At 40.6% G+C, this 27711-nt stretch overlaps 2 protein-coding genes across 3 annotated transcripts; both read left to right on the top strand.

Moving 5' to 3' along the window:
- Positions 1–190: 190 nt before the first annotated feature.
- LOC308281046 (interleukin enhancer-binding factor 3-like) lies at positions 191–15996 on the top strand. Of its 2 annotated transcripts, none has more exons than XM_080721112.1 (20): positions 191–263; positions 1509–1663; positions 2440–2545; positions 3505–3698; positions 3895–4069; positions 4232–4379; positions 5692–5783; positions 7820–7915; positions 8195–8306; positions 8399–8496; positions 8585–8702; positions 8956–9099; positions 9252–9442; positions 10112–10228; positions 11028–11159; positions 11809–11970; positions 12145–12274; positions 12473–12511; positions 13847–14227; positions 14435–15996. In XM_080721112.1, exons 2-20 carry the CDS (start codon positions 1542–1544, stop codon positions 14605–14607), a joined length of 2730 nt encoding a protein of 909 aa, XP_080577238.1. In that variant the 5' UTR covers positions 191–263; positions 1509–1541; the 3' UTR covers positions 14608–15996. The 2 variants fall into 2 exon arrangements, with proteins under 2 accessions (XP_080577238.1, XP_080577239.1); XM_080721113.1 differs by having other exon boundaries at positions 3895–4073; positions 4236–4379.
- Positions 15997–18518: 2522 nt separating this feature from the next.
- On the top strand, positions 18519–21884 carry acp5a (acid phosphatase 5a, tartrate resistant; the record flags this gene model as incomplete). Its single annotated transcript, XM_080722550.1, has 5 exons — positions 18519–18609; positions 18704–18903; positions 19856–19980; positions 20708–21053; positions 21630–21884. The coding sequence occupies 5 exons, from the start codon at positions 18519–18521 to the stop codon at positions 21882–21884; spliced, it is 1017 nt and encodes a 338-aa protein (XP_080578676.1).
- Between the last annotated feature and the right edge of the window lie 5827 nt (positions 21885–27711).

The raw sequence follows: 27711 nt of genomic DNA, 5'->3' as shown, positions 1-27711 counted from the left end.
GTATGGCAACTCCCATATACCTTGGCTACAGGGGGAAATAATGAAATGTGCTGTAATAATCGTGCCTGTTGCTAAGCGCGAGGGCGCGCGTGCAAGACACCAGTCATGTTGCCATACCTTAGCCTTTTCTGAACTGACGCCGCTGGACCAGGCGCACCAAGCGGAGTCCAGCCAACTACGTCATCTCTGTGCGAGACACACAGTGCGACAGGTTCGGTGCTAGCTTAGCTTAACCAAGCTTTTAATTACAGCATCAGTGAAAGGTAGGCTTGTCTACATGTATATTATGTACGTTATGTACAGGAGATGTCGAGACTGCATCCAACGTATCATGCACATAACATTATGTGACACATTCTCGTCGGTATTCCTGCACGCACTAACCTGGCTATCACCGTGACTTTAGCTAGACGGCTAATTAGCCAGCTAAGCTAGCTTACTGCTACCTAGATAGTCCCCTGCATCTAAAATTAGTCAGCTAGCTAGAATATTACATTACTTTCATAGAGTGTTGATGCGCTGCGCGACGAGTGCAACATAAATAGAAACGTGTACATTTACACATGCATACAGTGTTTTTACATTGAGCATCATCACATCATCACGACCAGCGGCCTTTTATCCAAAGTAGAGTTCCGGTGTGCAGCGAGAAGCCCTTTAGTAATACAACAACAGAAAGACGTTGTGTTGTGTTGTGTTTAGCAGCTTTAGCTCCTTAAAGAACCACGTTCTCTCAAATAATAAGAATAATATAAATAATAATAATAACAACCAGTGGTGGAAAAAGTACTCGCATGTTTTATTTAAAAATATCAATACTGCAATGTAGAAATACTCTGTTATTATAAGTAAAAGTAACGGAATTCAAAATTTACTTGAGTAAAAGTATTGGCATCAAAATGTACTTGAAGTACCAAAAATAAGTTATTTTTGCAGAATGTCCCATTTAAAGTTTTCAAATGTGTATAAACTGAACATCCTTTTGAAAATAGCAGATCTACAAGCTAACAATGCCTCGCATCATGAGCTTGTAGATTGTCTATTTTCAAATGGTCGAAATGTATATTGGGTTGAAGTGATTAATGTAGATTTTGTAATAATCCACATCTACAAAGTAACTAGTAATAAATGTAGTGGAGTAAAGTACAATATTTGGATCCGAGATGTAGTGGAGTAGAAGTAAAAGTATTGGAAATTGCAAATACTCAAGTAAAGTACAAATAGTAATACCTAAAAATTGTACTTGAGAGAGTACAGTACTGAAGTAAATGTACTTAGATACTTTACACCACTGAGGATGACGTACACGTTCACTAAAAAACAAATGAATGATAAGATGCAAGTGTGTTTGGTTTTGGTACCTTTTTTCCTTTTGGTATGGACAGTGTCCTGAGCCTTTTTACACCACAGTCTTTCACCCTGTTATTTTGTCCTTTTACAACAGTAGAAATAAAATAAAATAAAATGGTTAATGTTGTGCTGTCTTTGTTATCATGATTGGTTTCCAGTGTGAAGTTTCCAGTCCAGAAGACTTCAGAGTCATGGATCATGGGAGAGGACCACCCATTCATATTTGGGATGAGCGGCAAGCTTACGAGGAGCTCCTGTACTGGGACAGCCTGATACAAGACGGGCACCGGCTCCTTCCTCATGACTTTGATAGGTAGGTACACGGACACCATGACAAGGGTTTACTAATGCAGTGGTTCTCAACCTTTTCAGGCCGTGACCCCCAAAATAATCATATTTTTATTTTTTTTAACCCCCCACCACCCTGACGAACACTATGAGTGGAGGCATTACATTTTGTATAACACGGTTCTATTGCGAAAATAGCAGATCTACATGCTCACAACGCCTCGCAACGCAAGACGTTGTGAGCATGTAGATTCGATATTTTCACAATTTTTGCCTCTAATATTTGACAAATGGGCCAATGTTTCATTAGTCATTTTAGAGTTATTAAAAGTCCTTAAATTGTCATTTTAGAAATGTGCATATGAGTCTATACACTTAAATGTTATGTTGGTCTGTTTACTGTTGAGTGAGAAAACAATGTTGCACATTAAGTTAATCATCTGGGGACCCCCAAAATAATTTGGGGACCCCCCTGGGTGTCCCAACCCACAAGTTGTGAACCACTGTACTAATGCAAGTGCAACCAATCGACATTCACACTGCCAGCAACTACCCAGATACATGGATATGTGAAGTTGGTGCATCGTAGTGAAACGGCAACAAATATTAACTATAGAAACAATATTGAGGTTAAAATGGATAAACGTGGATAACATAGGGTCAGAGATTATTCAAACCAAAAAAGAAAACACACCCATTGTGAAGAGCGGTGCCTTTTTATGAGTTGATTTCATTAAGATTCCCATTGACTGTTGGAGCTACTGTCGTTATTAACTATTCTCAATTCATAATTTTCTCTAGATATGAAGATCTGCGTTACTGGTATGACTGTCTATGCTACGAGGAGGAGCTGAGGAACTACCATGACTACATGGCTTCCATTGAAGAGGATACTAGGGTTGGGATGGTATGTATTCTTTTTTTTTTTTTTTTTTTTTTTTTTTACCAGGGCTTAATTTGTGCCGGAGCATTCTCCGTCACCTCGCCAGTTGGGACCAGCACCTATTTGATTGGATCCGGGACCTGGACCTTCCCTGTCCAGGGGGCTGTTGTCCTGCTCGCTATTTGCTCATGTTGAGCTCTGCGAGGTGCTCAGACTCGTCGCCCAGAAGCTGCGTGTCCATTTGTCTATGTGTCCCCATTAGCCGGACAGCTATGCATAGTATGTTGCAAGAAGACACCATACAAGTTTCCTTTTTTCCAGCCTTTTAACCTGACTGACTTCAGGTAAAAAATAAACCTAAAAACCTGGATAAAAACACAGACAAAACCATGCAAAAACCCATTGAACGGTACGGTACAAAGACAGACAGGCACGCATGTGGAGCCCAACCCAGTGCCCCGGCACCTGTTAACTTAAAAATTAAGCACTGCTGTTTACCAACGGTATAGCGGTACCGCCCCCAAAAAGTGTGTTTGTTTTGTATGAAATGAAAAAATATAAATATTAAAAAATAATCACGTTAATGAACTCAACACCACTGTATGCATTACACAACCCCGATATTGCGGTTATTGAACCCAGCTCTAGAGGAGACTTGGGTCCATCTCCCTTTTTTCCTCTCTATTTTTTTTCTCCATTGCTTTGTTTCCTCATTTTCTCCTCCTGTCGAAGCGATTCATATGTTCTGCTTTCCAGTTAGATACTTCTCTGTTCTTTTTATACTTTGAGACATATAATTTTAATCCCACTGGGACATATACACTAAAAGTAGCTTTGTTACTGAAATAATACAAATTCAACCTCTCGTGTCTACTTGACACAAATGCTTATTGTTTGACTTAAATAACCATCACCTGTACTTTTTCATTTTTTTATATTTTTGTTTAACATCACCATTATTATATTCTGTCTCCCTTTTAAAGGACCCCCTTCCGCCCACGCGACCATACGACCGCCACATAATGTCCAAACATTCACAGGTGTACCCTAACACTGAAGAGCTGGAGTCAGTGCAAACAATTATCTCCCATGTGGAATGTTCCCTCAAGACCATCTCTGACATACTCGACGATAAAGAAGTAGCCCCTGAGAAAGAAACTTCAGAGGCAGAAGAAAGGTAAGAGAGATGTTCCATCACCCAATTTGGACAAACGGAGATAACTGCATCTGGCCTCACAGCCTGTTAGCAAATCATGCAGCATGCGTCTGTTGCTTGGTTACCATGGTAACCCTTAACTCGTCTGTGGACGAGTTTGGCTCTGGGGGGCACCCATTGTGTTAAAGAAGCTAAATGATTTTCATTCTGTCTGTAGTGCTAGGTCACCTCCTTCATCCGCAGTCCTTCGTGGGGTGATGAGAGTGGGCCTGGTGGCCAAGGGCTTGCTGCTGAAGGGGGACACAGACCTGGAGCTGGTGCTCCTATGTGCCAGCATGCCTACTGTTGCTCTTCTCAATCGAGTGGCTGAAATGCTCAGTGCACAGATACAGGCAAGTTGGTATAGTTATGTCACTCTGGCATCAATATCTGCACAGTCTCGTAACGTATATAGTTTTACATTTTCGATGCATACTATTATGGCGATGTATTTGGAGGTGAAAAATCATCCACAGTAACCATCCTAACTAATTCTTTGATTTATTCTTCAATAGGTAGTTACAGAGGACAAATATGAAATAACTGTGGAGCCAGAGGACGGAGCTATTGTCTGTAAGAGCTTAAAGGAGACAGCCCCCCTGACTCTCACCATCCACCTGACTTCCCCTTTGGTCCGAAAGGATGTTGAGAATCAAGGAGAAGGTATGTATCTTGGCCCGGTTTCCGCGATAACCACCAGTTATCGCCAGCCATGTCCTGGAGCCTGGCAGGCTGTGTTGCAGATCCACTTAACCATGTGTGTTCTCCTCCTAAAGCAGGCCCTGTGCTGCACCACAGATATGCACATGTGCTCTGTGAGCACAAACTTCAATTCTGTGATCCAGTGAACAACCAATGAATGTTGATTCTTCACTCACTCCAGAGTTCTGGCGTCGTGTTTTTTAACAAGATGGCGGTAACCAGCGCACAATGCTTCTGTAGTCAATAATGCTTTGTATAAATGTATTTGTTGATAATGGCAGAAGCATAGGAGACTTTCTTTGTTCCTGATATATTGTATTCAGGTATAAAGTGAAGGCTTTGAAGAGTACCAAGTTAAAGCGCGAAGTGCATGTGTTTTATGCAGAAGTTGTACGTATGGCTTTAACTGCAGCAAAACTGACCGTCAAAGACAAGATTCTGTTTGATTATCTTAAGTTAAAATCAAATCAAAAATGAACAACCAAAGGGTCTAAGTCTGTGTGTGTCTGTCTGTCTGTCTGTCTGTCTGTCTGTCTGTCTGTCTGTCTGTCTGTCTGTCTGTCTGTCTGTATGTATGTCTGTATGTCTGTTTGTTAGTATGAGTGTTGGTGACTTTGTATGCACTGGTTTGAGCATCAGAAGTTGGAGTAAGCTCTTATATCAGGAAGAAGACGATCAAGCCAGTTAGGCTCCAAGTTTCAAGTCTAGGCCTTTGCTTGGATCATAGCCCGATGTACTGTATATCAGGGAAGCCATCAGTTTTGCTGCAGTTTGGAGCAGACTTCTATATTCTTCAAATGCTAATTTACAAATGATTGTTATTTCAAATCATTATTTCTTTCCCCACCACTAAGCCTTCTCGTGTGTTAAGTTTTTTAGGGACGCTGGACCTTTGACCAACTGGACACACTGTCTCAGAAGCGGGCTAAACAGCAAACCCCTAAGCCTTACGGCTGAGGGAAGGGGAGGTTAATGTAGCATATAAAGAGCTTAACAAAGAGCATAGCATCATTGGGGCCACACCACCCTAAAAACAAATTAACCTCCTTAAATGTAACACTCAACTTCTCACAGTAGAATGTATTTTGAGTCTGATTAGTAACTTGCAGGCACATTGGGGGCCATAGATAATTCCTATTGGGACTCCCCACCTTCTCCCCTTTCCTTGCTGTTGTTGGTGCTTTGGGTAAAGCTGCTACTCCCCCAGCTGCAAGACAGAACCAACCCCCTTGGTCAAACTGTACCTTGTCTTCTTACCTCACCTCGTCAATAGAAACGCAAACAGTCAACGATCCGCCGGATGTTCTGGACAGGCAGAAATGCCTAACTGCCTTGGCGTCTCTCCGCCACGCCAAGTGGTTCCAGGTTTGCAACCCCGTCCTTACTTGCATAAAAGGTTGAGTCCTCAATAATCTGTATTTTTTTTTTTTTAGGGATGCACCAATATGGAATTTCTGGGCCGATAACCGATAATGATCTGTTTTTTGTGGCAAATACAAATGGTGATACCTAATAATTTCCCTTTTTTATTTTTGCATTTGAAACAAATACACACTATAATCCAGAGTTTGTGTAATGAGGGATGAGGGTAAGAAAAGCCAAGTCCTTCTAAAGATAATCATTTACTGTTTTTAATAGATAAAATGAGATTTTCTTCTTTTTTTTTAAGGCGGAAGACGCCCCTAAAGTGCCATATTATCGGTTATCGGATTGGTTGAAATTCCATTATCGGAATGATAATTACATTTTCCCATTTATCTTAGGATAATATATGGACCTCCGATAATTTGTGCACCCCTAAATTGTCCTTGCATTTACAGACAAACTGCCCTCTCAACTATTGCTGATCTATTCCATCTTTCCAAATGACAGCTGTTCTGCTTATCCATACCACTGTTTTGTATCAATTTGTTCAGACAAATCATTGGTGTGGACAGCAGCATGTACGTAATTAATGGGATAGTGTAGCATCTCAGAGTCTCTGGCTGTCAGTGAATGCCATCCTCTCTGATGATCTCTTAAAAGATCCCACATTTCATCATTTGAGTAAAGGGCTGTCTGTGCACACCAAGCGCTATAACTATAACAACAGTTTTTAAAATCCTAAATCAAGTAGATGACAGCGTTAACACTGCAAACATAAGCTATACAATGGTGAACAATATAGTTTTAGTGCTTAGTGTGAATGGCCCCTAACACTAGACTCAACTTCTGTTAAGCTACCTGTACTTGTAAACTACTGAGTCAGATACCACTACTACAGCACAATTACATTTTGGTAGCAGTTTAGGTTGTTTAGTGCCAGATGTTCTGAACAGGGAGAAATGCCTAATTGCTTTGCCATGATATACCTCCAAATATTGGCAAGATATGTTTAGTAGTAAAGTCATACCTTTTAAAATTCACATGTGAACAAAGGAGATTCTTCCCAATGCTGAGGTATAACATTACATAACCTTACTCATTCTTTTTTAAATTATCCCTGTTTATTATGGTGCATACCTAGTTTGTAAACAGAAGGGAAAAGTGCTGAGTCGAATAATAGTCTAAGTCCATATAATTATTTTTTAATATAGATATTCTTTTGATTTACCAGACTGTAAACCACAAACTATTCATTTTTAATCTGTTAAATTGTTAATGCAATCCCCCCTCATTTTGTTCAATTGTCTGTTTTAATATTATCTGCTCCCTTTGTCTGCTGATTATTGCTTGTAGTATGGACTTATACTGTTGTTCCACAAACTGTTGGAGATGTACTGTTTTTCCACTTTCCATAAGTATTATGTCTTATAATCCCTAATATATATGAGTTAAGTAAAAAAATCTAATTCAACAAAATGAGTGGGGAGTGCATTAAGAATTTAAAAACGTCTAGTTTGTGGTTTACAGTCTGGTAAATAAAAAATATATATCTATATTCAAAATGTTAAAATATGGACTTTGATTTTCGTCTCAGGTATTTGTACCGTGGCTTTGTTCACATTCATTTGTGTGCTACATGTTGAGACCTGGGGATCACCTTGGATCATGAATCTTTTATCTATGAAACAACTATTGAAGATATCTCATCAATATTTGGGAGTTAGATCATGGCATAGTGACTACACAACACAAACATCTACCAAAGTTTAATTATTGTGCTTTAAGATTAGAAAATGTTAAGTAAGATTAGATTGTTTTCAAAGCCATTCAGTAATATTGTACCCACACACACAGATAGCAGGCACTATATATAAAAAAATATTTCAGTGATTGCTAAATGTACAGAGCTGAATAAACATTGTAGTTGGGGCCTAGCTTTATGACCCCCAAGATGTACAGATGATTATCAGTACATTTAGGCGACACTGAAGTGAATTCACCTCTCCTAACTGAAGCGGCTCCTGCTTGTCTTCCAGGCCAAACTCAGCGACCAGAAGGCTGCTGTCGTCGTGATCCGAATCTTGAGGGACTTATGTAACCGCGTTCCCACCTGGGCTCCACTCTCGGGATGGGTAAGCAAACTGTTGCTGCACACATATTGACAATGGCAGTGAATTTTAAGTTGTGTTTGGTAGGTGTATTACTGCTAGTCAGCAGCAGATTTGTTAAAGCTTTTCATTTGTGAATAGTTAAGTCCTTTGTGACATTAAGTGTGAAGCATTAGTTGCATTAGTACTTATGAGTCTTTGGACTACCAGTGAGAGGATTATTAATCATTATTAAAATTGCTGAGACCTGGCTTATGTTAAATGTTATCTTTGCTCTGATTCCCTGTGATTGCATTTGAGTAGCCTCTTGATCTACTGGTTGAGAAAGCCATTGTGACATCTGAAACGCCAATGCAAGCAGGCGAAACCTTCCGCAGGGTTTTAGAATGTGTCTCTACTGGAATCCTCCTTGAAGGTAAGTATTAGGTTAGTTTTCAATCATCAATTGTCAATCATAAGATAATGACATGAACAGTCTTGGTCTAATTCATCATCCCCTGTGCATAGGCGGTCCAGGAATTAAAGACCCATGTGAGAGGGAAAAGACGGATGCCATTGGCCATCTCAGTGCGCAGCAACGTGAAGACATAACTCAGAGTGCTCAGGTAAGGGGAGGCTGCTAAGAGAGGCTAACTCAAGTTTATAATGTTGGAGACCAAGAATTTTGCCTAACTTCTTTAATATTTATTTCAGCATGCCTTGAGGCTATCTGCATTTGGACAGATGTATAAAGTGCTGGGAATTGAATGGAAGTCCTGGAATAAGAATCGAGAATGGAAATGGCAAGGGCCCAATGCCAGAGCTGAAACAGGTAGTTATGATATACTAGGACTAGAGGTTTGGGACGCGTAGCCCAATATAAATTAATGCTATAATAATCCAAACATCTTGCCTTTAGCCAACTCCACTATTGACAGTAAAGTCTTTGTCTTAATAGGTTATTTTTTGGTGTGATTTAAAAAGCATTTGATTTAAAAAAAAAAGAAGCCTGCTTTGCTTTCAATGTTTCACGGATCTTGAAGCACTTGTAGGATCTGTTCTCCAATCTTGTCTTCTTTATGCAGCCCAGATCTCATCCTCCACGCCATTTAGTCAGACAGCTAAGAGGCCGTACACTGATGTGGATGCGGAAGGAGAAGGCCATCTCAACAGCAAGCAAAGAAAGTTTCTCAAGTTCCAGAAGCATCATCGCTTTCAAAGGAACTCGGGTTAGTAGCAGCTATCGAATCCTTTTTGTCATAACATGCTAGCTTTTATTGTCAAATCATCAATTTCATGTTGTTGAACTGTCTCACACTTATTTTTTACTATGCTCCCCCCGCTCCCTTTCTTTTATTACTTGTCTCTTGTCTTCCTTTAGTGTCAGACGACTTGGGTATGAATGCTGTGATGCGTCTGAATCAGTACAAACCTGGTCTTGAATACAGACTGTTGTCTCAAGCGGGACCAGTTCATGAACCAGTCTTCACCATGGCTGTGGATTTGGATGGGAAGACCTATGAGTCTACAGGGCCTTCCAAGCGAGCTGCCAAACTTAATGTAGCCACCAAGGCAAGTTTATTTCATGCAGTTTCTGCAGAGTTGGTTGTGAAACACTGAAAGCTAGTGTTCCAAATGATTTTGTTTTCTTTTTCTAGCGGAGGTCTTCGTATAAGCCCAATAGCTGTCGAGCAGAATCCTTTCATCTCCACATTTATTTTATATTCGTCATAAATAAATGTTGTACTTTGATGTGCGACACCATTGAACAGAAATAGTGGAAATAGCCGCTCACAAAACATTGTGATGCATCATGAACTTGTACATTGGTTACTTAAATTTTTGGAAATGTGTTAATATTTTCTCCTAGTAATGACGTGCCCAAAATGGGGGCACGTCATAATCTACTGTAAATTATCCAGGTTGAACGTTGGTAAGTGTCTCTCTAGTCTAAGTCGTCCTCAGACGAGCCCTCCATCGTTGCTTCCAGGCAACAGACTCTACCGCATAGAAGAAGCTTGGTTTGATTTGTCTTTGGAGGTAACTTGGCATGACGATACACTGGTCATGCCGTTCAGGGCCCTCCATGCAGGGCCTTCCTCAATTTAAGATCTTGCTGGGTTGAGTTGACCCATGAGCCCAGGTACTTGAAGTCCTTGAGCCAACATGGCAGGGTGAAGTTAGGATGTTTGATTGCAACCTTCCTTTGATCACTCACCCATGAGTTTGTGTCTTTGACAGGTCTTGGTGGAACTAGGCTTACCTACTGGGTCAGATTCCAAATCGGGAGCCGGTGATGGGGCCGAGGAAAGCCAGTCAACAGATGCACCTGGGGCAGGCTCTACTACATCAGATGATGTAATTACCGACTTCAGTAAAGAAAACGAATGAAATGGCACCTTTGCATCATTCTTATAAAATACAGACTGCTTAGTTTTGACAGTTATTTAAATTTGTCCTACATCAAATGATTTTTAAATGTGTTAATGATCATATTCAGTAAAAGGGATACACATGTGGAATGCCCTACCAACTGAAATAAAAACAACCTGATCCCAAAATATTAAATGAAAAGTTAAAATCAAACCAAGCGGTGAACACTAATATGTTAGGCACGTTTTGGAATGTTAATGTCACTGCTTTTATGACTGTAATTTGTGACATTTATTGCTTTAGATTAGCGCTTCATGCACATCCTTTTTGTAATGGATTTCTTTACTTGGTAGATATTTGTGTAGAAGAGACTAGGGTTGCAAATTAGCAGCAGCTATAAACCCCATATACAGTGCAACAGTTTCATGTTTTTATAAATTGATTGTATCAAATAAACAAATAAAAATTTAAGAAATATTTGAATCCACATTTGTTTGTTTTTTAACCACTTCGACCCTATACCTCGTTAACTAGAGTCCCCAAGGGGTCTTATTTTTAAGCCCCCTTTTTCTCCCCAAACACCAAATCTCTTAGCTGAACGTATCTGATCTATAAGCTCACAGCACATCACAAAGTGTTTTGAGCTTGTAGATCAGTTATATATATCTATATAGGTTAATTTGGTTAATCCACATTAGTTCCCCATACAAATAATTTGACTTAAAGTTTTATGTTAAGACTAGAGAATCCAGCAGTTACACCTTTTGCCTACTACTTCCTACAGAGTACCCAAGGTCCTATCTTGACTAAGCACGGGAAGAACCCTGTGATGGAACTCAATGAGAAACGCCGCAGCCTTAAGTATGAGCTTTCTGCAGAGACCGGTGGCTCCCACGAAAAGTGCTTCATCATGGAGGTGGGTCACTCACTGTCTGGCACAACACTTGACTCCAACCTTTTAGTTTAAGGCTATACCACACTTTGTTGCAAAACCCCTTAGGTAATTTCTGTCATGTGCATAGTCTGCATACTGTATACATTTTGTTAAAAAAAAATATATATATATTATACTAGTCCTTACCCAAATATATGTGCAACCAAATTACGTGCATAGTTTGGGTTATGGGTTGTGCACGGTATATTAGGAATTGAAACTAACTTTGTAGTTTGAAGCTTGCATGTAAAAATGTAGGAGCATCCTCATTGTGTTGTGTGACGTTTGGCGCCACCGTGCGCTAGAAGTTACACGTGACTGTCTAGTACAGGGGTATCTCAAACTGTTTTATATCACGGCCGCAAATTATGAGGTATATTTTTTTGGGTGACCCTCCTTGACCCCCTCGGTTGTCTGACTGTGACAAATGAATGATCTGCCCACCCCGAGCGAGATGCTCGTCGCTCGGTAAAGTTACATCGAGAAAACTCCGCGAGAGTACAGATGGAAAAAATAGACTTGTGCTCTCGTGCATCATGTCCCCGTGCCCACGCTTGTTCATTACGGGTATTTCAGACATTTGATAAATTAGTAGTTAGATATTATCTATGTTTTCCCCTCGATTTCTCAGGTTGAGGTAGATGGCGTCAAGTTCAAGGGCAGAGGCTCTAATAAGAAAGAGGCAAAGGCATTTGCTGCGTTGGCTGCTCTGGAGAAGCTCTTTCCACACAGCCAGAGTGGACCTCCCGGCTTCAGAGACCCATTTAGGAGGAAGGTCACCTACACTGACATGGTAATTGATCCAGGTTTTACCTGGCATCCATGCACAAGCAAAAATAAAGCAAAAATAAGACCCACATTCATTCAGTAATGCATGTCATATTTGGCCATATACTGCGCACACACATACACACAAACCCATCCACTGCCTGTAGACAGTTTATTGTAAACCTCCTCTGCTCAACAGCACATCCCAGGATTTGGTACCATCCGTGGCATTCCTTCAGACCCTGGGTCCAACACTTGGGGTCGAGGCCGGGGTCGGGGCAGAGGTCGAGGAGGCAAGCCATTTGTCGCAGCAAGTAATTATAACAAGAGTAAGAAACTTGACTTGAACCTATTTCACCCTGGTGTTCCTATTTTTGTATGTCATTAAGTGGATTTTCTTTCTTTAAATTGAAAGATTGCAGATCTACCAGCTCATTTTTTAACACATTAATTTAGTCATCTGCTTGTTGAACATGACATTATAATTAGATTATAATTTGATTTATTTATGCTTTGTTTTTAAACAGCCGACTACAATTATGGGAGCATGGCTGGCACTGGATATCGTAAGTGTCCTTACCCATAATTATTTTGATAGTTACTACGTATGTGTATAAACTCACTCAGAGTGATGGGCATTTCATTTCCCCCATGTACAGTATTTGAATCTATGGGTATCATTGTTGTAATCATTATATCATCATATTACCTTTCTGAACCAGAAAATGCATATTAGAAAATCAACATGCCATTTCCACTAAGCAATCATATTTTTGGGAACATCTAGTAATCTCAAGTTAACACTTTAACCTTAGCTTCCTTATGCTAACATACTGCAAATATGTTTAGGGTAGAACTAGTATTGAGCCCTGGGGGAATCTGCTCAACTAAGTATAAGGTTTTAGTGGTTGAAAACTGACGGACAGAATAGCACGTTTTACATTGTTTAAAAAGTAACACAGTTCAAGGCTGAAGAGTAGAGAGAGCGAGAACCTGCACATCTAAAATGTAGGAAGTGCAAGTCTAGGCAGCAGGCATATAAACTCGTAAAAAAAGGATGGACCTTTCATAAGTAAGGGACTGCACACTCCAGAGAACTTACTGTGTATATTTATATTGAGTATTTATCAAAGTTGTAGATGGGTTTTTGAACAAACCTTTGATTTTTGACTCCAACCGTCATGCATTCCAGGATTCTTAAACTCCTATTACACACAAAGTAAAATAATTTCAGCTAAACCCTTGGATGGCCTTTTGGTTAGATAAAGAGCAGAATGCACTTCACTTAAAGGAGTAGTTCACCACTTTTCAACCTGTCTTCATATAATAGGTCCTCACTAATGTTCATGATAAAATATCACAATTTTTTTCTACTCTGTCCAAGTCTCCTAGGAGAGCTGTGGGAAGTTCAGAATCCATCGTCTTGTGACATCATCATTTTCCAAAAAAGAAAATTAATCAATATTTTTGAAAAAAATATTTCGATTTTTAATATCGCGAGAACAATGGCTTCCACTTTAAAATTGCAACTTTTCAGGAATAGAAAGCCTGCAGTTTCTATAAGCTGGATTGGTAATCGATGATGTCACAAGACTATGGGTTTTTGACCAGCCCACAGCCCGCCTCTGAGAAGAAAAAAAAAGAAAAGCTATTTTTGAGTGAGGACCAATTATATGAACATAGGTTGAAAAGTGGTGGAGTGCCCCTTTAAACATCAAGGTTTATTTTCAAGATGTACATTTTAATTAATTTTAGATTGTTTCAACAGAATAATACATAAAACCACTGGATTGCAAGAATTTAGAAGTAATTTACATGACTTTTGAGACAATTCAACCTAAAAAAAACATAGTGCACACACACCAGTGACAAAACATTATTTTCTCCCCAACCACTTTCAGATAAACCCTACGTTAATAATTCAACTGCGGCCACCACCACCACAACCCAGGCAGATAGCTCCACAGACGACACTGGCACCTCTGGATATGGCACCTTCTACCCTGAATCTACTTACTCTGCTCCGCCGGCCACAGATACCTCCACTGCTCCAATGTCCACTAACTATCAGCCGGTTTCCACTAACTACCAGTCAATGCCCCCTCCGATTGACCAGCAAAGCCCATACAGCTATGGCTATGGTGATGAGAAGAAGAAGCTTCTGACCCAGGCCCAGGCGAGCCAGTCTGTGGTTCAGACTGGTGCCCAAGACCAAGCAGACTACTCAATGTACAGCACGGCATACCCCAGCTCGGTAACTGGGGGCCAAACGTATAATTATGGTGAGTAATTTGGAAATCTAAACCCCAGCATATACTGTAAACCCATATAATCTTCCTCAATTTACCTATTCATAGAGATGGTGTTGAATTAGTCCGGGGTAAATACTTTGCCTTGGTGGGTTGAAGCTATCTGCATTCAGTTTCTTTCTTTAAATGTGATACCTGATTACCTCCCTTCTTAAGTTAATTGAATTGATCTGTCCACAGGTTGGGAGAACCAGAGTCAGACCGGGTGGGGGAACCAGCAGCAGCAGCAGCAGCAGCAGCAGCCCGCGCAACAGCAGCCCACGCAGCAGCAAGGGTACGGCAGCATGTACCAGGGCTATGGTGGGCAGGATCAGACCCAGAGTCAGAGTACCTACCATGGTTATGGAAACTAGGCAGCTTCGCAGCAATCTTGAAGGCTAGATCTATTCTTGATGAGGATGATGATGCCTTGGCTGCAGAGTTCCAAATGAGAAGAAATTGTGTATTTTCAGTTCTGTTAGAGGAATCGTGTTCCCTTTTTGTTACCACTCTCTCATCATTGTGTGGTTACTTTAGTTCTTATGTTAATTTACTTGCCAGTTAACTTTCTTTTTTTTTTAAGTAAAAAATAAAATAAAAAATTGTGAATGCTACATTAGCTGTGATATCAGTCCCTTTCCCACTTGGATTGCCATAACATTGCTGGATAAAAGTAAAAACAATAGCTGGCATAGGCAGTGGAGAGTCATTTCCACAGGAGTCTAAAGCATGCGAGACTAGGCATTTTGGGATGACAAATATGAAGAAAATCAATAGTATTCATCTGCAGGTTTGCACACCAACTGATATGCTCCAGTCACCTCTATCTCTTGCATGCCCACTCCCGACAAACAATACATTGAGTTATTCCTTAAAGATATTGTTACTTGTATAACACCAGGAAATATCAACCTGCATAATGCATATGCATTTTAGCAAGATCTTAATTACGGCAACATTTTGTTCATGGAACAATGGTTTTGCTCCAGTCGTAGGCAGCCTTGCTGTCTCTCTCTCTCACACACACAGGCCGTGTCTCCCATACTCTCTCCTCCACGTACTCCAAATGTGCCCACAACCTGACCAGCGGCTGTTCTTAAAGAACGCCAAAAAGTAAAATTTCCAGTTGATTACTGGCTTTACATGCCAGTGGGAATGAGGCTTTGGTTCCTAGGCTCACTCTTTTCTTAAAGGGCCACTTCACCTCTGGGACAACCCGATCTTATTTTATTGTTGTTTGGGACACGATCAACACAATCCTGAGTTATTTTTTGTGTTCAATCTGTGTTTTTAGATATTTTAGTATTTCAGTATGACTAGTGATGCATTTTGCATCACCAGTGATGCGTTTTGCATCATATGATGCAAAACGCATCACTAGTACATGCTGAAATACAAAAATATCTCAAAAAACAGATTGAACACAAAAAAATAACTCAGGATTGTGTTGATCGTGTCCCAAACAACAATAAAATCAGATCGGGTTGTCCCAGAGGTGAAGTGGCCCTTTAACTGGCCTCTATCCTCATCCTTTCCAGCTTGAACGTAAAGCTCATATCTGATGGTGTGTCATTGTGTTCTCTAACATCTCTTGTCATGATCGTTGTACTTTATTAAATCTTTTTTTGTTTTATAATCGACTGTACTAGTACAAGTACCGTATTATGTGGTGAACATTTTTATGTTGCGGTTATGAGTTCCCTTTGCTGTAGTTCTAAGATGCTCTAATCTGGTCTTTATAGTAATAAAATACTTTAATTTTGTTTCCTTGTCTTTTTGTAACACATTATGTGTGGGGTGAAAACACTGAGGACAAATTAATTAAATAAATGGTCTCAAAAAGATGTCTGTGGGTTGCCAGTGCCTTTGACCTTAGTGGATTACCTTGAGCTTTCCTTAAAAATACCATGCAGATTCCTCACATCAATGTTAGAGGAGCACTTCACATCACAGGACTGTACCCGATTGTGCACTCACTGTCCGTCCATTTGTGAGGTGCACATGGCTCAGACATCTCACTAGCCAGCCTAGAATGCATACATCAGTTACTGTTATTTATGGCCAGCTTTGTGTTTATACAACAAGCACTCTTGGCAAAGAGGCTAACCAAAATGTACTGTAGGTTAGGTGCACAGACCAAACAATGTACAGTATTAATAAGGCCAGTACAATCTAAAAAAACAAAAATAGTGTTGTAACTTTAAATTGTTACATCCAAATCCAATAGAATGTAAGCAGCAAAACATTGTATATAAAACTGGTAAACTTTGATATCCTTGATAGTGGACATCTACATTGGAAAATGACATTGAAGCTAATAAGGCTGCATCCATTTTTGACACCAAATAAAGGGACTGACTGAACTGAAGTATGAAAATAGCTCTACACAGCAAAGTGGTCTTTTTTAACTCGGTGAGTATAACAAATGTCTCTTGGGGTCCCCAAAGAGCCCAATGAAGGCACAACAAGGGCTATTAAAGTATGAAGTTGGCCACGTCTTGACCTTTTATATCACAAATACTGACTGAAATCAAATAGAAATAACATACTGTACATACCCACCAAATTAAAGAGAAAGACAAGGAGCCATGGAAATAAAGGAGGAAAATAAACACTAAGGTGGAAACAGTTGAGTGTGGACACTAACTATTATAACCACTGTAGGTCACATGTAGATGACCCTATTGTGCCCAGAGTGAATCAGGGTGTGAGCAATGATCATGCCCCACTGGTGTGGCCTGGGACTGACCCGCCTGGGACTGGTTTCTTCTCCTGGGATGGCTGATAAAAGCAAGACAGTTGGAGAGGCTGAGCAGACCGAGGGCCCTTCCAAGCATTCTGAGGACACCTCACCACTTGCACTCAGCCTCATCAACAGTGAGTGTGTTATGTTACCTCAAAGACAACTCTCAAACTACTCATGCTTCTGATTTAGTTACTGCTACAGTGGTCTGCTATCTCACTTGCTGTCGTTCTTGATAGTTTTGCTGGTTCTACTTTTGCCTTTCACACGTTCACGCTGTATAGTTGTTGTGCGCAGGGCTTTTAAATCAGCGTTTCAACCCTGTTTTCCCTTAACTTTAGATTAGGTTGGAGATGATCATTTTTGCACTGCTTAAATGCTGGATGCAAAATATTATTTGTGGGTTGTTTAATGCTAAATGTGAAGAGAAATGTACAGACAAGACAGATTACCATACACTTGCATCCTGTTATGAAGAGACACACATTGGGGGAATTTTGGTTGAAATGAAAAACAACAAATGCAGAAGTAACTTGGTCACTCATACTTTGAAACTCACACTTTGGTGCATCTCTATACTTTGAAAGGGTAATAAGAATTTATTTTGCTTTCTTACTATGATGATTATTATCATTAGGGTGTAAAAATGGAAACAATGATTTAGACTAAATTGGGAACATTGAAATGTACTTTTGCCTTTTTCTATTTCTGTAAAAGACTATTTCTTTAATAAATTTACCTGCAAAATAAATAATTCTAAAATCAGATTTATATTAGCATCATTATGAAATGTATAACCATAGAGATCTGCTTAAATATGGTGTGTTGAACCTATAATCTAATTGTCGCCTAACTTGTTGGGATATTGATTCGAAGGTTTAGTTAATATTCAAAAACACCTCCTTGGATCTAATTATCCTAGATTCAAAATAACTACTCTGATACCACACCAACAGTCAGATCCAGCAGCGAGCTACAGTTAATCTCAGGATACAGAGGAGGACCACTGCATTGGGTCATAGGCAGAGGTTTCTGATGTTGAAATTAGGAGGGACTGAGAGAGGGATGTAGTTAAATTTCAGAGCGAGTCGTTACGCTTAAAGATGTCTATTGTTATTTAGACTTCTAAAACCTATTGAAATGGATAGTGTAACGCAATCCTGTATGGGATTGCGTGGATTAACAACAAAGTGTGCATTAGACCTGCCCTCTTCAAATGCAACTGTGACTGATTAGATGTTTAGAGGTGAGATGGATGTAGGGACTGATGTCTGCCCAGGTTTGCAGCTGCTTTGATTAGGCTTGATGGGCTCCATCTGAGATCTGTCAGTATTGACTGCAGCCAGACAGAAGTCACAGCAGTCAGTAAGGGCTTGTGCTTCTGCCAGGTAGAAGGGGAAATGCCTACAGGTGTTAAGGTTTTATGTTTTCTTATTTATTGTAAGCTATTTTCTGCCTCATGGTGTTTTCTTTTGACTGAGTGTGTCACACACACACACCCCTTAAAATGCATTCTATGACAGATTGAGCTTTTTGTTACAGATGGCACTCACCCTGTTAACCACACTATCTACCATCATGTCTGTGGTTTACTGTTATCCAACCGCCTTTCAGGACCTGGAAGTAAATTCTAGTAAGTAATGCTTTCCTGCAAACTCAACTAGAATTTGGACACAATTGCACCGAAATTCAGAGGATCCAAATGTTTGCTCCTTGCTCCCCTACAGGAAACAGAAGTTCCATCAAGTTCTTGGCAGTAGGAGACTGGGGTGGAGTGCCCCATCCCCCTTACATCACCCCTGTGGAGAAGGCCACGGCCCTGGAAATGGGTAGAGTTGCAGAACAGATGGGTGCAGACTTTGTTCTCGCCCTTGGTGACAACTTCTACTACACAGGAGTGGACAGCGTGGATTCTCCTAGGTTCAAGGTTAGAAGTCCCCACCCACCCACCCACAAAAAGAAAACAAATAATAATCTTTAATTTAATCTAATGGCTTTTTATTGTTTTAATATGTATTAGCCCTAAGTATCTAATAAAGGCTTTTCCTTGGCTCTGAGTGTGCGAGAAGAACCTCCCGATGGGACCGCCTGCTGAAATAATATCTTCTTAGAAAAAAGTCACCTGTTTCGAATGATTTCAGTGCATTGAATGAGAAATTATCAAGTGTTTTCAAGTGTTTGAATGGTCTGGTATCTCGGATACTCAATTCTGGGTATCCCGGTATCTCACAGTGGACGGTTGATCAAAACAATGAAACAGTGGCTTGATTAGTAGTGAAATGTCGACATCTAGTGGTCAACCTCAGAGGTACACAATAACAAAAACTGAGCTGAATTCCAGCATCGAACTAGATGCCATGGATTCTCTGTTACCCGGTGTAACGCTCCACGCCACAGACCCCGACGGAGCGGCGCGGTATTGGGCGCCGATGACCGGCGACCAATCCCACTCAGCTGCGTTACCGAGATATGTGCCGTTATGGACAGAATAGTAAATATTCAGTCCCTCACTATCCACGTCTACCCCACTGCACGTCTCCAGCACTATCCACGTCAAAGATATATGCACAAAAAAGGAGTCACATCATCCGTTCATTAGCTCAGTCAGTAGAGCACGGATGCAACAAACCCACGGTTTGGGTTCGATTCCCGTGAGGGGAATATAATATTCGAGGCGACAGATATCGGTGCATGCGTACATCAAAGTGCACGGAAACAGGATACCCCGTGGATACCCCGTGGATACCCTGTGCATTCAAACGTCTGATAAATGGTGAAAAAGTCTGATTGAATGCGAAGAGAGCAGTCGAAGCTGGTGAAAAAGTGATAATTGTATTGTGATAAAGTCTCATAATTTTTTTTCCCATCTTTCAACATAGGACACTTTTGAGTCTGTATATACAGCAAAGTCTCTTCAGATCCCCTGGTACGTGCTTGCTGGAAATCATGACCATGCAGGCAATGTCAGAGCACAGATGGAGTACAGCCGCAGGTCTGATAGATGGTGAGGATTGTTACTTGCCGTAACCTTTACCCTGACAGTTCATTTATTCTATCAACGTTCCTAACGCAGGGCCTGAATGTACACAAAGTTAAAAATTTATCACATTCTTGAAGCTCGCCACTGGTTACTTTTCTAGTGTCCAGATTGTCCTAGATATGTGCCTTGCTCTTTACTTTTGCAATAAACATTTACATCAGGGGTCTTCAATGTTTTCAGGCCTAGGACCCCTTAGTTTAGAGAGAGAGAGGAAGCAGGGACCCCCCACAACCCATAGATACCATATAGTTTAATCGTTTGACAGCACAATCATCAGTGTATTTTGGGTTCTTGTCAATTTGTGTTTTCAGATATTTAACCACTTGAGCCCTCCTTACCTAGTAAAATTGACCTTTTACTCTGCACTGCTCTTTTTCCCCTCTACACCAAACCTCTTTGCCGATCTACAAGCTCACAACGCCTCGGCGTTGTGAGCTTGTAGATCTGCTATTTTTGGCTACAGTTCTCAGAATATGGACACTAGGGTTCAAGTTGTTAATATAAAAAGGATTGTATTGTTAATATAGGAGGAGTAACTCTGAGGACCCCCTAGGGGTCTCGGACCCCTGATTTACATAATTGATTTACATAATTGAATGTAACACATCTCGGGTTTTGTCTGACTGCAGCCCATCATTGTTCCTTGATGATTGACTGGCTATGATTTGTCTGCACTTGTACCTTCTCACAGGCGCTTCCCTTATTACTATTATGAGCTGAACTTCCGCATCCCGAGAATAAACAGGACCCTGAGCATAATCATGCTAGACACAGTGATGCTCTGCGGCAACTCGGATGACTATGTAGATGAGAAGCCCAGAGGTCCACTACGTGCAGTGGATGCCAACCGCCAGCTGATCTGGTTGCAGGAGAGGATGGCCCAGTCCAAGGCTGACTTCCTGCTGTTGGCAGGCCACTACCCAGTCTGGTCTGTGTCGGAGCACGGCCCCACAGACTGCCTGCTGCAGAGGCTACGGCCCCTGCTGGTCAAGTACAAGGCTACCGCCTACCTCTGCGGTCACGACCACAATCTGCAGGTGGGTTATCTCAGTGGTTCTCAACCCTTTCAGGCTGCAACCCCCAAAATAATCACATTTTAACCCCCACCTTGACGAGCACTAAGAGTTGAACTTAGGCATTACATTGTGTATAACACGGTTCTATTGTGAAAATTGCAGATCTATATGCTCACAACGCCTCGCAATATGAGGTGTTGTGAGCATGTAGATCGGCTATTGTCACAATTTCTGCCTCTGTAATATTTGACAATTGGACCAATATTGTCGTTTTAGACGTATTAAAAAGTCCTTAAATTGTCACTTTAGAAATGTGCATATACACTTAAACTTTATGTTGGTTTGTTTACTGTTGAGAGAGAAAACGATGTTGCACATTAAGTTAATCATCTGGGGACCCCACAAAATAATTTGGGGGTCCCGACCCACAGGTTGAGAAACACTGTTATAATTATGGAGTGAGTTTTAGTGCTGTCACTCATGGTAGATGATGCAAAAAAAAAAAAAATCAATTTGCAACACTAAAGCATAAAGGCTTTTATTCAATGTAAGTTTATAGGCCATGCCTCCATGCTGACTGGAGTTGTCTTTGTTTAGTACATCAAAGAAGCTGGTGTGGGATACATAGTGAGCGGTGCTGGAAACTTCTTGGATCCTGATGTCCGTCACTGGCACCATGTCCCCAAGGATTCTGTGAAGTTCTTCACTGGCCAGGCCTCCACACTTGGTGGCTTTGTCCATGCGGAAGTCACAAAAAAGGAGATGGTCCTGACCTTCATCCAGGCCAAGGGTACCTCTCTTTACCGCACTGTGCTGCCCCATCGGAAGATGGAAGAGATTGGCCAGTATTAGAACTGTACAGTATACTGTCTTGTTGGTAGGGCAGACATTTCAGGTTTTCTTAAAGAACTTGCATTAGCACTTAAAAGCAGTAAATGTGTACAATATATATTTAAGAATGAGGATTAAGGAATTGTTTTAGATTAGGAATACTAATAAAAAAAAAAGAATTGTAAAGAAATGTCTGTCACAAATTAAACTACATGGCTAAATCTGTTGGGCCTGTTAAATGTCTCACACATAGGCTAGGTCAAGTATTGTTTTCTCACCACCTGGTTTGTCATAGAGGATTAAGCTGAATGACAGCAGATGGGCAGTGAATGTTAACATGATAAGTCTTGCCAGCCATTGACAATGAACTTTGGAGGCAGTCTCCATTCACCTTATTCCTGCCAATGCCCACTGTGATCGGGGGGGAAGCCCCATATCAACAGGTTTACTGTAATGCCATGACTGCTTATCAATGTTGGGGCTTGTTTTTAAAGTGTTGCTTTGGGCTTGCTTCCTAATGTTTGTTAAACCAGTGGTTTGCAGACCTCCTTCTGAAAATATTTAACTTTTCAATGTTTTGAAAATGGCAGATCTACATGACGCGATGTGTAATTTAAATGTAAAGTGGTCAAACTTGGCCTATAAGTCGTTTCATTTTGGCTTGTTTTCATAGACCAGGCAGCTTGTTTATTTAACTTTTCAATGTTTTGAAAATGGCAGATCTACATGACGCGATGTGTAATTTAAATGTAAAGTGGTCAAACTTGGCCTATAAGTCGTTTCATTTTGGCTTGTTTTCATAGACCAGGCAGCTTGTTTCTCTTGACAAATCTGCCAACACTGCTGATTACCTGTGTTAAACTTGCAGTAGTCTTGTGTTGCCAGACAACTATTCCACAATCTCCGAATGTATGATGGGAGCATTTGCTAATTGCGGAGTAAACAGTCTGGCCACGCGAGACTACACTTGCAGTAGCCTACTAGGGAGGAAGTGGACAGATCTTGAAGGAAGCGGCACAGAAACTAGAAATGCAGATCCTGCAGAAACAGTGGGCTTGCTGAAAACTCGCACAAAATATTAATGTGTACTGTAGAAAATGCGCACATCCGTCAAGAGTAAGCACAGCAGTACATGCTGATATCTGTTATGGGGTGGCAAGCTTAACCAATCCTCAAGCTCACCACTCCTTCGTTGAACCCAATGGCCCAATGGAGGGTTACAGAAAGTGAATGGGGTTTTGGGATTACAGAAAAGGTTACAGAAGACCATTGATGGACGTTTTGGGTTTACAAAAAAGGTTACAGGAGAAGGTCCATTGAACAAGTCCATGCATGACTTTGTGGTATTGATACTATTTATGTTACAAGCGGTAATTACACTTAGGAATTCACTGGGAAACTTTTATTTTACTCAATGAGAAAAATACTACTATGCCAGCAGAGTTTTGAGGAGAATATGTTCTATAAACAATGAGAACATCTATAGTGTGCTCGCTGCTGCTGCAGCTATAGTCTCTTCGTCATCTTAAGTCAGCCTATTAGGATGGGTTACTGTCTGGGCATGGTGTAGGCTCTAAGAACTGAACACACCAGGAACATGTGCTGAGACTTCACTGAGTCACTAATCAGGTGTCAAGGACAGGTAGGATCTCCTAACCTGGCTGACGTAAGCACATGGACTCTCACTGGGTCACATATTCAATCATTTCTTTTGAGGTATATTTATGCCTTTACTGATATACATCCCTAAAAATAGGTTTGTTATAGGACATTTCCCATCGGAGCTAGACCGATACTTGTCTGAAAGAATAACAGGCAATTGTACACCGAGGCAAGTGTAGTTTGTCAGTTAATAACTGAAGCAGTAGCATCTTGGCCTAGTTCCAGACCCTGAATCGCTAGCCACACCCCTTTAAATTTGTATTTTGGCGATGGAGTGAAACGAAATGTCAATTCAGGAGTGTCAGGAGTGTCAGGCTAGTAGCATCTCTAATATTACATTAAAATACCATCTGTTTGTCCCACCTGAAACTAAATCATCTTAAATTGCTCTGCAATCCCACACTTATGTTTGACTTAATCCTACACTGCCCCTGGTATATGGTGGACCTACTTTCATAAGCATATTGATATATTAATATAGCCTACTGTGCAATCTCATGCTGGCTGTACTCTGATCTAGTTTTACAATGTGAACTCAATTAGTCTTTGTTTTCATTGAGCATTTCATGTAAAACATTCAAGCAAGCAAACCACAATACCTAATTCACCAAGGGAAAAGCTACTGAATAACTTTGACCAGTAAGCCGCCTTTTCTGGTTGGGTTGAGTTGAGCTCTTCCTAGTTAACAATGCCTCTTTTTGCAGTGTCTTTGTGCATTTTAGAGCCATAAGATGTCTAGATGAGAAAAATGCTTAAAAGTTCGTTCTTCTAAACTTGCTTTTAACTCAGACATTTGGTTGGTTTTGTTTGATAATTACCTTTTTGTCAATTATATTTTTCATTTTCAAATCACACGTGCAGTGGAATTTTAGAATTTAGCTGTATAGTATCACTTCTCCATACTTCCATATTTTTAATGTTACTGTTGTGTCCTCAAGTGATCAGTGATCTTGAGACTCATTGAGTTAAAAACTCCACAATGTGAAACAATGCTGCGATGTGAAATGATTGCTGTTGATTCTCTTCATAAGCCATTACTTACATCAATGGCAAAACATCTCATCTGATTCAATCTAGAACAGTAATTTCCTGTTGCTCTGGCTTTCATGCCATGTATGTTTATTTTTTTCTGAGGTTCCTCCACTGTGATTGTTCTGCTGTCTGATCATCTGATTCCCTGACTCAGAGTAATAAAAGGATGCCTGCTGTAAGACGTTAAGCCGCATGCTTAATCTTCTCTCCCTAATCCCTCCACCATCCCTCACAAAATACAGAGACTTGTTGCAACACTGTGGAAATCGGCAAGGTTACAAATTTTGCTAAAAGAAAAGTCCCCCAAATTATTACAAAATATGGGTTAAACATAACAGTGTCGATGCTTTCCTGTGAAATGGGGTAAACCATGCATTTTGGTTTGAGGGGTAGTGTAAAAGAGATGTGGAAGCATGATAGACTGACAGAGCTGGAGAGCAATACATGAGAGAACAAAGTGAGCACAAATGAATATTCTGTACAAGTGTGTGTGTGTGTGTGTGTGTGTGTGTGTGTGTGTGTGTGTGTGTGTGTGTGTGTGTGTGTGTGTGTGTGTGTGTGTGTGTGTGTTATACCCATTTGGAAATGCCTCAATGTTTAAAAAAGAAATCTGCAATCTGTGATGTTATACCTTTTTTAATTGAAAAATTACTAACTAGAAACAACAACCTTTGGGAATTGGAAACGGTATGTCATTTAGAGCAGCATCCAGAACGCACATTGTCACATTACAATGTTGCTATCAAAGATCACATCATTCAAAGGTCAAATGTTTTAGCATGTGCTATTTTTTTTGTGTAAACATGGAGTTGGAGGATCATCACCCTTCAAGGTGTTCATCCCTTTCACCCTTTGTCTAAAATATTAGTTTATTGAATATGTAAAAGCTCACGTCACCATGAACAGGTATTCATTCATAGAGGAAAATTACGCACCATCCTCAAATTTCGGTGCTGAGCCAAACCGCAAGGGCAGCAAGGTCATGAAGGAAAGATGGACTCGCAACTCACATTTAAGACGCTCCAAGCTTTTTTTTAAATTGAAGTAAGCAAAACAACATTTTGACCTTGCAGTCTTCTTCAGATTAACATAACAAGTAAACATGTTTAACCTGAAAATGACCGCAACGTCGAAATCGTCGTTTTGTTTACTTCCGGGTTAATAAGGTCGTCTTAATGCGTTTTAAAACTGAGTCCTTCTTTTCTTCATGACCTTAAACAGCTAGGCTATCAGACTTTCTCAAGTCAGTCTTAACTCAGGTCATCTCCGCTAATTGAATTAACCCCACCCTATCAGTTCATTAGCTGAGTCAATCCTCCTAAAGGCCTGGAAGTAACTTTAGTATCACAGGTCAGGAAACAGTATGACACAGTCACAAAATAGTGTAAATATATCTTCAATCACTCCAGTTGGCCGCTCCATTAAGACTAAGTGCCTACTTGAGTTGTGTACAGTCAAATATAAGATTGCTTATCATCTGACTTTGCCACATTCCTTTTGATTTTAGTAAAGCAGTACATGTTATATTATGTGCAATATGTTATGCCATAACTCTGACATATATACAGTATCACACCATGTTAAAGTGAGGGTAAGGATTGATGATGCTAAATTGGCACAAATCCAAAAATGTACAGATGAAGGCGATCACATTGACTGTCCCACTTAATGTTCCATGTCTCTGTGTGGTCAATCTAATATAGCTCACCTCCGTTACTCACTCTTCCACAACCAGCCAAGGTACTTAGTCTCTGGCCCTATTTTCTGAACAGTACACATCGTCCTGACCACAATTTGCCCTTATTTAACATTTAGGTTAAGTAGAATAGAATACTACAGAGGTCTCATGTGCTGCACTCAGTGACTACACAATCATTTGATCAAGATCTTTCCCACAGCAAACCTTTTAGATCAATCAGTGTTTTTAAACTTGTCGTCTGATAGTTTGGAAAGGGATGGGGGGAAATACAGGCTCACATTTAAACAAGTGGCTGTATCAGGAAGCAAGGCTTGTGGATCACATGAGTTTGAGTATTAAAAATCAAGGGGAAGTGATGCCTGGGCAGTGGGCACATCACATTAAATTAATTTTCTGAGACACCCAGTCTGGCTGACAAGACTTTGGTGTGTAACATGTACAGTATGTATACTGTAGCTTACCAACTAAGGTATTATGTCCATTGCAGTATATACAGTCTCAGGCTTCAAGTTCACAGTCCTTGGGGATGGTTGATTGTAGCAGGGGCTGTTGAGGCTGGTGGGGAAGAAAGAAGGCATGTATGGAATGACAGCCAGCAGTGGGCTGGCCATGGGGCTTTCAGTTGGACTTGGCATGGGAATGATTACACCCTCCTGGTCCCAGACATGGAAGGCATTTGGGTGGGAGTGGGTGAGAGCAGAGGGTATGTGCAGTGGGGAGACACCATCCAATTTGTCATCTTTCTTCAGGTCCTCTTCAAGGGGCCCCAGTAGACAGTCTGTTGAAGGAGAGAGGAAACACGTTCATGGCCAAGTGATAACAACGATATAAGCGTTACATTAAAGCAACTAGTGCAAGCAGAAGAAAGTTCCAGACATTAATTTAAAAGTAGGGCTTCAGAAGGAACCCTGGGTGGACATTGTGAACATTTTTAACGGGACACCCAGATTCAAAGTGTTTCGAATCGCGAAGCTGCACCAATCAAATCTGCCTGGCATGTGTGTGATATTTCTTGTGACATCTGTTGGCCAGTCAAATTTGGGTGTTGAGTGTTGTGAATTGTTTCACCCACATGCCCTTTTTAAAAAAAAGATATGACACAGCTCGCTCCATAGAGTTAAGTTATTCTGAAGTCTATGGGTCTGGATGATAAAGGCAGGTTGAATACCTGTTATATCGAGCATGAGGTCCTTGATGAGATGACCAACTATTGCATAAGCCACAGCAACCACTACAATGGCAGCCATCCCAAGGTAAAGAAGGGATTTAGGTACATGAATAATGTCCTTAGGTGGAGGCTTATATTCCTTATACAGAGGCTCCAAATTGACCATATATTGGAATGAATGTCCTCCATCATCTGTGTAATTAAAGCTGTCCATGCTCTCAGTGTTAAAGACTCCCACTTCCTTTGGCTGACTGTTGTTCCATCGTATCCAGAGAAAGGGTATGGCT

Source organism: Nannobrachium achirus, assembly GCF_963921795.1.
Source record: "Nannobrachium achirus genome assembly, chromosome: 3".
Lineage (NCBI taxonomy): Eukaryota > Metazoa > Chordata > Actinopteri > Myctophiformes > Myctophidae > Nannobrachium > Nannobrachium achirus.
Note: the sequence above shows the minus strand (reverse complement) of the source record. Positions and strands in the feature narration are given on the sequence as shown.